Genomic DNA, 13,385 nt, shown 5'->3' with positions numbered 1-13,385 from the left:
CTTGACCCTTCCCAGGCTTCTGGGGAAAGGAGGCAGACAATCTCTGATCTCTCCTGACTCCTCTGGATGATCTGTGTATCTCCAGGACTTCTAGTCTTGGCAGGAGACTTTCAGCACAGGCAGGATGTCTTCTAAGGTGCAGTCTCAGCACAATGTCTGTCTGGCTAGCAAGGTGGCTGTGTGCAGGCATTTGGAGCCTGTTCCTGGTAAGCTCTCCAGGCAAATTCAGGATGCAAAATGAGGTAGCAGCCTCATGCTACCTGCTTATCCCTTTTATCAATATCCATCCTGAGACTAAGGGAGCATTGGAATGGCACTTTGCCAGGCTTCACCATATTAGGTGAAGCTTTTGTCCTCCCATAGTTGCCTCCCCCCAGCATAGAAGTAGGGGGAACAGGGGAGCATGTCTGGGCAAGCCAACGTGGATAAGCCCATGTTTGCCCTATCAGGCCTACCACCACACCCTGTCATAGAATCATAGAATCAAGAGGTGGGAAGAGACCTCCAAGCTCATCCAGCCCAACCTAGCACCCAGCCCTGGCCAATCAACCAGACCATGGCACTAAGTGCCCCATCCAGGCAAGCAACTCCACCACCTCCCTGGGCAGTGCATTCCAATGCCAGTCACTGTCTTTGGGAAGAACTTCTTCCTAACATCCAGCCTAGACCTCCCCTGGCACAACTTGAGACTGTGTCCTCTTGTTCTGTTGCTGCTTGCCTGGGAGAAGAGACCAACCCCACCTGGCTATTTAGTGATAACAACCTAAAAATCCTTCAGATGAGAAAAGTGAAGAGCCTGTAGAAGTGACTGGGGTTGCACACATAAGCAATGTTCAGTGTCATTTTCATCTTCTCACATTTGTTGTAGGAAGAAAACATTTGCAGATGCTGTGATCTGTCAACAGTAGGTCAGGACTGGGGTTAGCAGGTGTGGGTTAGTAATTGTGTGTGGCAAATGCTAGGCTGGGGAGTATTTTCTCATTGAGCAGCATGAGCACAGTGTTTGTCCTTTCCCCAGAGAGAGAACAGAAGTCTCTTTTTAGGAGTCTGTTTCACAGACTTCACATTTCTACCTGAAAAGAAACATGCTTCATTGTAACAGTCTCCTTTCCACCGACATGGCTCTAGAACCACTTACTGCATTCCTCCTGGCCATAGCTCTGACCCCTTTGTGCTATTCAGTGTCCTCGCTGACTCGGGCCTGTGACAGCTCCCAGGGGAGCGCAGGCTGTCCTCTCAGAGAGCCCTGTGCCTCTCTGTGTATGCATGTATGACTGGCACTGAAAACCAATCTCATTGGAAGTTGCCACTGGTTTCTAGTTCTGAGAGCAGCTCCTTTTGTCTGCCCAGGTTGCTGGGGAGGGGAAATTAATTGATGGGAGATGACCTTTTCCAAAATGAGTATTGTTTATTAGTTTTGCTACTCTGAACTCTGCCATCCCCCACTGCTAATTTTAGTAGTATCTGGGTTCTTACAGGGCCATGGAAACATTCTTTGGATATTATCTAGCTCTAGCAATAACCAGCAAAGTACAGAAACCTTAATTGAACTGGAAGAGAAGGTTCCCGCGGTCAAATGCCTCCTGCGGTCAATGCGCCGCTTGCCCAGCAGCTGGGCTCAAGGAGCTCTCTCTGCTCTATGGCAGAAGGCAATGGAGAGTTACAAAGAGGCATTGAGCATTTACTCACAGATTATTATTATTACCCACTCGTGGGGGCTGGCCACAGTCCTGACAGTGCCCAAATGCTCCCAGGGGACTCTGTCTTGTTGGACATTGAGGCTTGAATCTTCCCAGCTCCTGGGGACAGGATGCAGACAGTCTCTGACCTTGTCTCCTGGCTTCCTCTGGACCATCTGTCCAGGGATTCGAGGCAGGACCTCCAGGTGTTCTTCAGGGCCAGGGAACGCTCCCACACATGGGTACCATCCCTCTGGGTACATTTTCAACACTTTATTATAGCTCAAACACTAAAATCATAGAGAGAAAGGTATATGACAAGGAATGCCAAGTAACTCTATTGATGAAAGAGCAGCTCATACTCACCCTATCCAACTGACCAGCAAAACTCCTGAGACGCAGAGCTGGCAGAGCTGGCAGGCACTTATCTTCTTAAGGTAGGCGTCCCCAGTGGGAGCCACACCATCATGGTGGTGGGGCTGGTGCCACTCCAACCCAGCTCCCAAGGCTCTTGGTGGAGATGTGTTCAGCATTCTGTGAGGTGTGGCCAGCAGGTCCCAGGAGGCTGAACCAGGCAGAACCGAGCTCCTCCCTGGTGTCACAGTTTGTCACACAACAACTTTCCCTACCGCCCATGTGCATTCTTGGCTTGAGTGGTCATGCAGTCCCCTAGTGAGGGGAGCCTTCATCATTCTTCAGCTCCCTCTGAGGAGCCTTGCAAGGTCAGTGCTGGCTCCACATACTGTTTAGGCAACACCACATCCTGGCCTCTGATTACAGAGATGGTACTTGCAAACTTCTGTTTTCTTTAGATTTGTCACTTCTGGAAAGCTTGCAGACCCTGTTCCCTCTCTGGTAAGCTGGCAACCATTGGCCTGTTGTCTGCTTCTGATCAAACACATACCAGCTCTTTCCTCTTACAAGTGCTAGCTCAGGTGTCAGCTCTGGTGCTGGGGTCACCTAGATCGTGCAGGCACTGGAACGATGCTGAGACATCAATACGATGCATAGGTCGAACCTTTATTGCAGCTAAAAGCAATGCCCATAGAGAGGGCTAACACAGTGTGTGTAGTTCTGATAGGCTGCACAACAGAGTGTGGGCTGTCCACACGCCCTGGGAACAAATCTGACTGACTGGGCCCCCCTTAGTCCCCTCACACAGCTAACTTTGCAGCTTCTCCCTCACTGCTGCACCCCTTATCTCTGTGTCCTAATCTTTCCCCTCTTACTCTCTTGTTCCAAACCACTCAGCGCTGCCCAAACCCCAACACTCTGGAACATAGGCTTGATCTGTTTCATTACACAAACGAGGAGCTCATCTTTCTGTGTTGTTTACACTTATATGATGTGTTACTATCATTTGTGAACCACTCCCCATTGTGTATAGATCCCCAAATCACTTCAGTTTAGGCTAAATCTGTCTTCAGAAGATAGGTTACACTGCAGTGGAACACAGAGAATGTGAGCCCATTCAGATTATGGCCAGGCACTTTTGTTCCAGTATTTGATACAATTTGCTAGTTAGCATAAAGTAAACTATTTTGTGTGGTGTAGTGCAGTCAAAATAGAGACAAGAAGTGGCCAAAACTTGTTTAGGAGAGACATACATTTTTTGTTGCTCTGTGTGAAGGATTCTGGCTGGATATATACACTGATACTGTTGTGCGTCCTACTGGCTCTGTTATCCAGAGAAGCAGTGTTTCCCCAGCTGCTGTCCAGTGTTGCACTAATAAACTGACTGAACGTTGCTACCTGGAGTCCTGAAGTTTGTTCTGAGCTTGGGCCAGCAACGCAAGTGCTGCATTCCGCTCAGAGAGAGCTGTGATTTCTGAGCCAGGCAGTGCAGCTCTTGTTAGTGCTGAAATGTGCTCCTGTGTGACCTGCTAGTTCTGAACGCTGTATACCTTGCTTTTCCAGGCACAGTGCATCTGCACCTGCTCTGTGCAGAGTCAAACCCTCCATTAAAAAAAGTACAAGTCAAATCAAGAGATTACAGCTCCAGATTTTAAAATAACTCCAAAGTAGTTCAAGATCTCTCCTGATGAGAACTGAAGGCAGCTGTGTAATCCCCAAGAGCTGCTATTTTGGGATAATTCCAAAAAAAAAGCAGAGTATTGTGACCAGTTATCAGGACAGAAATATTTCTGGATTATTTCGGCTTGACAAAGATAAAAGGAAAAAGAGGGGAAAGAGAAAGAGAAGTTCAAAAAGCTGCTCCTATTTCCTGCCACTCAGGCTTCCGTGCAGTCATGTTTTGCACTGAATGGTTTTAAATGCATACTGAAAAAAACATTCTATCTGGCTATCTTTAAAAAATGTAATTGGAATTGTGATGGGTTGGGAGTTACCTGCCCCCCACACCCAGACCAGACCTAGCTGCCTGGCAGTTAAGGAATGGAGCTGTATTTACAGCTGAACACAATATACAAGCAGAGATATACACAAATATATACAGCTATATACAAAGTAAAAGTAATACAAAGCACAACAGCCCTCCCAGAACAATCACACTGCCAGGAGGGCTCTTGAGCCAAATCTCCTCTGCCCCAACCCCCTTCCTCTTTCCCTGCCTTCAGAAATAACCAGATCAACCCACATATATCTCACATGATAAATCTGAAGAGATCTGAGGTGAAATGTCAGAAAGACAACAAAGAGGTCAGAGGGAAAAAGGGTTAGGTTGGATTAGAGTTAAGGCAGAGGCAGCCATAGAGAACAGACTCCAGAGAGAAGGAGCAGAGCTGAGAGCTGAGCAGTGCATGAGCAGTGTCTTATCTATACTTTGACTAGTTGAGTTTCTCAGCAAAAGAATGAGTGATACAGGCTACTGTTGGGTTTTTTCTTTCTGCTCATAGCTAAGGATTTCATTTCTGTCAGCAAAATATTCCAACTAGCCTCAAACCAGCACAGGGATCCCGTGCACAATAACTGTGCCTGATTTTCATGCCAAATGCAGAATATCCTCCAGGACTGGGTGCATATATTTAAATGTGTGTATCTCTCTTTGCTCCCAACTCCATAAGGAAGTGATGAGGCAGTTGCTTTAGTGGAATGACTTGTTTGATGGCAGTGAAATGGGTACTTGTGCAGAACTAAATCCTCCACTCTAAATACTGTACACTGACATCCCTGGAAACAATGTTATATTTTTTGTATTTTCAAATTCACTTTATTGTAAAAGAATTTGTTTATTCAGACCCCATTGTGTTATAAACTGCCTGTTTCAGTAGCGTGAAACAGCGTGGTGCTGTATTTCCCATTGGAATGGGCTGCCCAGGGAGGTGGTGGAGGCACCATCCCTTGAGGTCTTCAAGAAAAGACTGGATGAGACACTTGGTACCATGGTCTAGTTGACTGGATAGGGCTGGGTGCTAGGTTGGACTGGATGAGCTTGGAGGTCTCTTCCAACCTGCTTGGTTCTATGATTCTATACAAAACAAAGTCACCCAGTGCACTTTGATACGTACTGTACTGGACAATAAATTGGTAATACCCAGCACTCCATCACAGAACATGATCAGTAAGTTGTGCTACTCTGAGCCTAGCTGGGATATTTTAATGAGAGGAATTAGATGCTAGGCTGTGAAATAGAAACAATGGTGATGGCTGCTGCACTCATAGGCTTGCTGAGATGGATGAAAGCAAGAACACAAACATAGATAACAGAGCTGCTCTCTGGCTCTGGCTGCCTGCACTTCTCTCCCTAACTTGCTGTCTGTGTAACTAATCCCTCTGCTTCCTAACACCCCATGCCAATTCTCCAAACTCACCTTGAATGTAAGGCAAAGTCTGGGATAAGGTAGAGAGGTGGAAGGGTGGCTGGGAGGCCTTCCTGGGGACTGTGGTTTCTGGGAGGGCTGTTATGTCCCTGTGTTACCTTTAACTTGTCTATTTCTGTCTCTAGCTGTAACTATTGTAACTCTCTGCTTGTATCTTGTGCTAAGCTGTGAACAGAAAGCTTCATTCCTTAACTTCCAGCCAGCTGAGTCTACTCTGGGTGATTTCCTTAAGTGGGGGGAGGGGGCAGGTAACTCCCAAACCATCACATAAGTGTACATTTTTTCCTGCATGAGGTAGTGAGCAAACAATCTTTTTTCACAAATTTCTATGCCCCACTCTAACTGAAGATAACTGAAGTGAGGGTGTAATAGATGTTTTGTTTGTAAGTGTGGGAATAAGCATTGGAATTGATAAGAACGTGTTGAAGTCTTTGCTGTATTTGATGTATTTACTTAGCTCTTCCCCACCGCAGCTGTAAATCGCACTCCAAGCACTGGGAAGCTGTGACTGCTGTCCAAACCACAGCTCCAATAGCAGCTAGGCTGGGTGCTAAAGGATCCCTGGAAATATTGTACTTATTTTTACAGCTGTTTAGTGTTGGAATTTACTTTTTTTATGGCAGACTTTCTCATTCAGTGCACTAAGGTGGTTGGACCATGGTAACTGCTGGGATGGGGTCCTCTGTATGTTGTTAATGATCAGTTTTCCCTTTAAAGAAAATGGATATATGCTCCTCATGGCTCTCTCACTCTGTTATATTAAAGGGTCTCCAATACCTGTGGGCATTGATGTGCAGGTAGAAAGCATTGACAGCATATCTGAAGTTGACATGGTAAGTTGGTTAGTAGAACTGGAATAGAGAACTTCAGCCATAAATCAGGGTCTCAAAAACCTCCATCTGGATGATCTAGAAAAATAGACTTAAAGAAGCAAAGCCTTAAAGAGCACAACCTTGTCCTGAAGCATCAAGTAACTCCTTCAAACTAGTGTCACATGACAGCACCTGCTGAATTTCTGCCTGGGCAAGATGAACAGATTAGAAGGGGCAGCACTCTGATTTTAGAATGCCAACCATTCAGTAAGCCACACAGGCTTCCACATGAGCTCGTAGTGCTCTGCATGTTAGCTGAGGAGGCGTCGTGTCCTCTGCTTAGCAATATTCCCACCACGTCTGTCATGGCTGGACCTGTGGCCATAGCAAATGGAAACATAAAAATAAGTTCCAGGAATGGTTCTAGGAACGAGACACACTCACTGCAATCCATGGCTTTTGGCACTGGAATGTGAGATGTTCATTCCTTGGCCAAAACTGGCACTAATAAAGCCACCCAGGCATTAGTGCCAAGTTCCTCCATCCAAGAATAGCAGGCATGTCAGCTTTGCAAAAAGATCTAATTCACAGCACTGTTCCACAGCTTTAAGTGCTGATTCTGCAATGTCAGCATGAACCTTTGCATTCCTGTGCACATCCATCCACATCATAAAAATCATGTTATGGAGGAAGACCTAAATGTCTTCTCAATACTCTTATCAGAAGCAATTCTTCTACTGGGATAAATGATGTCTGCCTAACAATGCAAAGTTCTACAGATGAGTACAGAGCAGGGGCTCAGACTGGGCTGCAGCAACCTCTCCACCTCATTCCACATGTATAATTGCAGTCATGTTGTTTCTCTAGATAGATTTTGTCCAACTGAAATAGTTCTATGATACTAATGATATTGTTTCTTTATGATGCATTTCATTCATAAATATACTAATCTAAAACCCTGTGTACAAAACATGAAATGAATGGGTTTTAGAAACTGACCTAGTGCTCGAGAACTTACATGAGTCTTTTTGTAAAGCATCCACAGCTGACTCTGGCAAAAGCTTGTCAAGATAGCCAAAGGAAACCTCTTTTCATTTGCCTTTAATTAATCTTCAAGTTTCTTTATCACTTCCTTGATGGCAGTCCAGTGAAATCTGCAGAATCACAGAATCATAGAATCAGCCAGGTTGGAAGAGACCTCCAAGCTCATCCAGCCCAACCTAGCACCCAGCCCTGGCCAACCAACCAGACCATGGCACTAAGTGCCCCAGCCAGGCTTGGCCCATCCACAAAAAACGTGGTCCCCATCCACAAAAAGGGTCGGATGGAGGAACCTGGGAACTACAGACCTGTCAGCCTGACCTCAGTGCCAGGGAAACTGATGGAGCAGGTTCTCTTGGGGCCAATAACTGCGCACCTGAGGGATGGCAAAGGGCTCAGGTCCAGCCAGCATGGGTTTAGGAAGGGCAGATCCTGCCTTTCTAACCTGATCTCCTTCTATGATCAGGTGACCCGCTTGGTGGCTGTGGGGAGGCCTGTGGATGTGGTCTATCTGGACTTCAGCAAGGCCTTTGACACTGTCCCCCACAGCAAACTGCTGGCTAAGCTGTCAGCCCATGGCTTGGATGGCAACACTCTGTGCTGGGTTAGGAACTGGCTGGAGGGCCGGACCCAGAGAGTGGTGGTGAATGGTGCCACATCCAGCTGGCAGCTGTCACTAGTGGTGTCCCTCAGGGATCTGTGCTGGGCCCCATCCTCTTTAACATCTTCATAGATGATCTGGATGAGGGCATGGAGTCAGTCATCAGCAAGTTTGCAGATGACACTAAGCTGGGGGCAGATGTGGCTGGGTTGGAGGGCAGAAGGGCTCTGCAGCGGGACCTTGACCGCCTGGACAGATGGGCAGAGTCCAATGGGATGGGGTTCAATAGCTCCAAGTGCAGGGTGCTGCACTTTGGCCACAACAACCCCATGCAGAGATACAGGCTGGGGTCGGAGTGGCTGGAGAGCAGCCAGACAGAGAGGGATCTGGGGGTACTGATTGATACCCACCTGAACATGAGCCAGCAGTGTGCCCAGGTGGCCAAGAGAGCCAGTGGCATCCTGGCCTGCATCAGGAATGGTGTGGTCAGCAGGAGCAGGGAGGTCATTCTGCCCCTGTACTCTGCACTGGTCAGACCACACCTTGAGTACTGTGTTCAGTTCTGGGCCCCCCAGTTTAGGAAGGACACTGAGATGCTTGAGCGTGTCCAGAGAAGGGCGATGAGGCTGGGGAGAGGCCTCGAGCACAAGCCCTACGAGGAGAGGCTTAGGGAGCTGGGGTTGTTTAGCCTGGAGAAGAGGAGGCTCAGGGGTGACCTTATTGCTGTCTACAACTACCTGAGGGGTGGTTGTGGCCAGGAGGAGGTTGCTCTCTTCTCTCAGGTGGCCAGCTCCAGAACAAGAAGACACAGCCTCAGGCTGCGCCAGGGGAAATTTCGGCTCGAGGTGAGGAGAAAATTCTTCACTGAGAGAGTCATTGGGCACTGGAATGGGCTGCCCGGGGAGGTGGTGGAGTCGTCGTCCCTGGGGCAGTTCAAGGCAAGGTTGGATGTGGCACTTGGTGCCATGGTCTAGCCTTGGGCACTGTGGTAAAGGGTTGGACTTGATGATCTGTGAGGTCTCTTCCAACCTTGGTGATACTGTGATACTGTGATACCTCCAGCCACGGCCACTCCACCACCTCCCTGGGCAGCCCATTCCAATGCCAATCACTCTCTCTGCCAACAACTTCCTCCTAATATCCAACCTAAATGTTCCTAGATCAACACCATTGTTATTAAGATTTTAATATATTGAAGTGGCTGAAGGAAATTACTCAGACGCCAGTGACAAGACAAACAGCCAGTATCTGAGAGAGAGTTCTAATCTGCATTTAAGGGAATTTGATTCCTCTCTTTGAGGATCACCAGATGATGTCCAGAGAAGAAGCTGACCCTTTGCAGGAGTAGATTGCATTGTACTGTTTCCTATAGTATGTGACTAAAACGAGCATTGTCTTCCTTTATTTTTACTGAACCAAAGGACTTCACAATGACTTTGTATCTCAGACACTACTGGAAGGATGAGAGACTTTCATTTCGTAGTAACAAAAACAAAAGCATGACTTTCGATGGAAGACTGATAAAAAAGATCTGGGTACCTGATGTGTTTTTTGTACACTCCAAAAGATCCTTCATCCACGATACAACTGTGGAAAACATCATGCTCCGAGTGTATCCCGATGGGAATGTACTCTTCAGTCTGCGGTAAGACAGTGCTGCTGGTGAGAAAATGCATGACTGCAGTTGTGGACCAGTAGTGTGCCCAGTGAAAGATCACTGGAAATGCCTGCAGATAAGACTCTGGTGCCGAGCTGGCATTAATCCCCTGGCATCTGATACCAGTAGTAACAGCTTAGCACAAAGGCTAACCTGCCTGCTTTCCCAACCCAAAAGCGAGGGCAAGAGCACACAGAGCTCGGGATTGAGATAAAGCGGTAAGAGTTCAATATAACATGAGATATTGCAATCACAATGCATAATTCCCTTAGCTAATAATCTAATCTAATGATACGGTGCATGGTTACCTTCTCTTAGCCTATCTGCAAAAGAAGCAGAGCGAAATACAGCAAAATCCAGCCAAAACCAGCAGCTAGCCAGCTCCCATGCACCTCCCTGCCACCCCTATGGAAAAGAGCCAACACCCCAGGGGCCAGAATCCAGGAGCAGCAACCAGAACAGGAAGCCTTCCATGCTGTAATCTGAACTTCCAGCCCTATAACACTTTGCTCCAGTTAGCACTTTCATTTTCGATGCTGGCATGACAGCAGCATGGGCTGAGGAACAGTAGCAGGTTCAGCTCAGCCCATGACACCAGTATGCTAGTGGGAACTTGAACCTAGGCTTGGTAGCACACAGATAACACTGCTCACATATTGCTTCCTGCCCCAGGTTAATGGCATTTTTTCATTCCTTGCAAAGGGCACTGGAGCTTGTCAAGCATTAATTCATTGCCAGTGCTTTCAGCAAGAATGCAGTGGTTTTCTGTTGGGTCCAATGAAGCTCAAAATTATCATCAAAGAACAAATGTAGGGGTTTTCTCCTGACTCTTCTAAATCTGTCTCAGCTATTTTTGTCCTGGTCTATTGGGTTTGCATGGCAAGGCTTTAGTACTGGGAGAGCTACAGGGCTGGCTTCTGTGAGAAGCTGCTAAATGCTTGCCCCATGTTCATTGTCAGTCATCTCCCAGATGGAGCCACCACTGGCCAAGGCTGTGACCATCACTAATAGTGGTAGCACCTCTGTGATAATATATTCCAGAATGGGAGGCAAATCTGCACAACAGCTGGAAAGAGGAGTGTGAATATATGAGAGAAACTCTGCAGACACCAAGGTCAGGGAGGAATGAGTGGGAGGAGGTGCTCAAGGTGCCAGAGCAGAGGTTCTCCTGCAGTTTTGGTGAGAGAGCAGGCTGCTCCACTGCTTTCCATTGAGCTTAACAGTGGAGCAGATACCTATGTACAGCCTGTGGGGCACCATGTGACAAAGAGGGAGGCTGTGGCCTCATGGGCATCCCATGCTTGAGCAGACTCCTGATAGAACCTCTGGGCCTGTGAAGAGAGGAACCCATATGGGAGCAGGTTTTCTGGCAGGACTTGTGACCCTGCGAGGGATCCACGCTGAAAGGGTCCTTTCCTGAAAGACTATGCCTTGTGGAAAGCACCCATACTGAAACAGTTCCTCAGGAACTCTGGCTCATGGGAAGGACTATCACACTGGACAGTTTCAAGGAGGACCTCATCCTGGAGTGGTATGGAGAGTCCTCCCTGTGAGAAGGAAGGAGCAGCAGAAACAGTGTGTGATGAACTGACTGCAACCCCCATTCTCTGTCCCCTGATGCCTTCAGTTAGTTACAAACATGGTGTCATCAGCAAACTTGCTGCTCTTCCATGGCACCCACAAAGATGTTGAACAAGACAAGATTAACTGGGGCTTCAGATAGACAGGGAGAGCAGATAATTGCTGATGATAGCAGCAGTGTTAGACAGGCACATTGTGTCACTGCAAGGAACTGGCAAGTGAAACAGCAGTTCCAGGGATGGAACAAGAAGGGTGTCCAATGTGTTTCCCTTCTGCTTTTCTTTATGAAGCACATTTGGATAATGTATCAGAAACAGTTGTAATATTTATGCAAGCAGTTGAAAATCTGTCTGCTTAATAACTGCCCCAAAAAGGAAGGAATTCATCTACCCTCTCATGAAGTCATGCAGAAACCTCACAACAGCTGCACTCCCCTTTGAAACACTGCATGTTCAAAAATTACACTGACCAGTAAGAAGCAACCAAGTGACACATATATTTTATTACCATATTCATATCTATGCTCCACGAGAGAGAGGAAGGGACCAGAGAAACCATATTATTACACTGAGGCTTACAGCAGTGGCTCTCTGTGTGAGGGGTATGAGGTACAACCAGCTGGGGGAAGGAAGAGTGGCACAAAGGTGTAAGATAAGCAAACACATTTGGTCAGCTTACTGGAGAGGTAAAGTGTCCTCAAATTAACAGTGAAAAAGCGTGCACAAATAGTTATAAACTGAAGGGAGCATGTGATGGGAAGGACAGAAATGGAAAGAAAGAGAAAAGTGAGATGGAAGGGATAGAAAAGGGGGAAGTAGAGATGAGGGACAGCCACGGTGTGGATCAATTTGCTAAGTATTCTTGTTGCATGGAATCCTCTCTATGATGGCAAGCCCTTACCGTGTATCATGCACCAACTTTGCAAGCTAGTGCTCCACTTCCCTCCTTGCCCTTGTCCTCTCTGCTCTCCCAGTTCTTTCTCTCACCCTGATGTGTGTACTGGATGAATCTTCCTTGCTTGGACAGATGAACTTGCAGTCAGACTCACCTTCCTGTGCCAGTGAATAGCAAAGCCCCGAAGCTCCTGCCAAACCTGTGGCTGTCTTCTCAACACAAGCAAGGGCAGGTGTCATAGCCTCTTCCTCTCCTTCTCTATCTGTTAAGGAGTTCTTTGAATCTGGGTTGGAAGTGAGTCGTGATGAGGCCAACAGCAACGTTATTAAATAGTTGATTAAATACAGACAGGAAATTCCCCCAGAGTTATTTGCAGTTAGCAGGCAGGGATTCCATTCTGTGGTTGGCAAAACTCCTTTTGCAGCATGTGCCTATGGAGTCAGACTGCATTGGATGGTTTGGGAAAGGCTGTAGGGAAGTTTAAGCAAGGGCAGAGCCTTGCAGCACAAACTGCCGCTTAGAGGTTCATCAGGAACGTTCACACGCTCCAGCCAAGAGGCTTGGCTTGCTCACTGCTCAGAGGCTCAATATTTCTAACCCAAAGGTATATGCAGGAGCAGAAACGAGGGGAAATGCAGTCCCTGCCCCGTGGTGGCCTTCCGCACGGTGATGGTGCGGCAGGGCTCTGCTGCCTGTGTAGCTGAGAGTGCGCAGGTTGCCTGAGCACCTCCAGGCACACGAGGCACAGCCGCCGAGGCTCTCAGGAGCTCACTGGAGCGCTCAGCCGGCTGCGTGAAGCAGGACCCAGCCTGCAGGCTGGAGCGGTCCGATCGGATGCTGTGCGCAGCAAAGGAGCCAGCCCTCGGGCTGCAGCGGCGGCCGGCAGCCCCCGGGGCGCAGCTCCTCGCTAGGTCGGCCCTGGGCCGTTGCCTAGACTCGGCCAGAGTCAGACAGACTCGGTTTGGCTGAGCTCAGGCAGGCAGCTGTATGCCAGTGCAGGGCAAGCCGTTCCGGTCCCTCGGCTCCGGGCAGAAGGCAGGCGGGGTCAGGGCTGCCACTCGCAGGGGAGCCAAGTGCCCAGCAAGGCGCTGCGAGGCAAACAGGCAGCGGACAACGCAAAGGCAGCAACAGCAAACAAGCGAGTTGGCTGGGGGTTAGGCATTTTGATGAGTGTCTCTGGCCGACAGCAGCAGACGAAAACTCCTCTAGACCCAATCCTAAGTTACTTCACCAAAAAAGGGAGGTGCAGATGCCCAGCATCCCTGCCCTGTGCTCACCGGAGACAAAGCAGGCTGCGAAACGAGGCCAGGGGCGGTCTGCAGGACAGACCGGGAGGCGCCG

The 13,385-nt window shown here is 48.2% G+C and overlaps 1 protein-coding gene across 1 annotated transcript in view; it reads left to right on the top strand.

The window, feature by feature from the left end:
- GABRR3 (gamma-aminobutyric acid type A receptor subunit rho3) overlaps window positions 1-13,385 on the top strand; it is a 44,791-nt gene that overhangs the window by 17,040 nt on the left and 14,366 nt on the right. Inside the window, exons 3-4 of the mRNA XM_064152134.1 lie at window positions 6,224-6,291; window positions 9,334-9,557. Of these exons, the coding sequence (XP_064008204.1) occupies window positions 6,224-6,291; window positions 9,334-9,557 (292 nt within the window). The remainder of the gene's footprint in view (window positions 1-6,223; window positions 6,292-9,333; window positions 9,558-13,385) is intronic.

The sequence above is a fragment of the Pogoniulus pusillus genome, chromosome 12 (genome assembly GCF_015220805.1).
Source record: "Pogoniulus pusillus isolate bPogPus1 chromosome 12, bPogPus1.pri, whole genome shotgun sequence".
NCBI lineage: Eukaryota > Metazoa > Chordata > Aves > Piciformes > Lybiidae > Pogoniulus > Pogoniulus pusillus.
The sequence above is the reverse complement of the archived record's forward strand: the minus strand, read 5'-3'. Positions and strand labels throughout refer to the sequence as shown.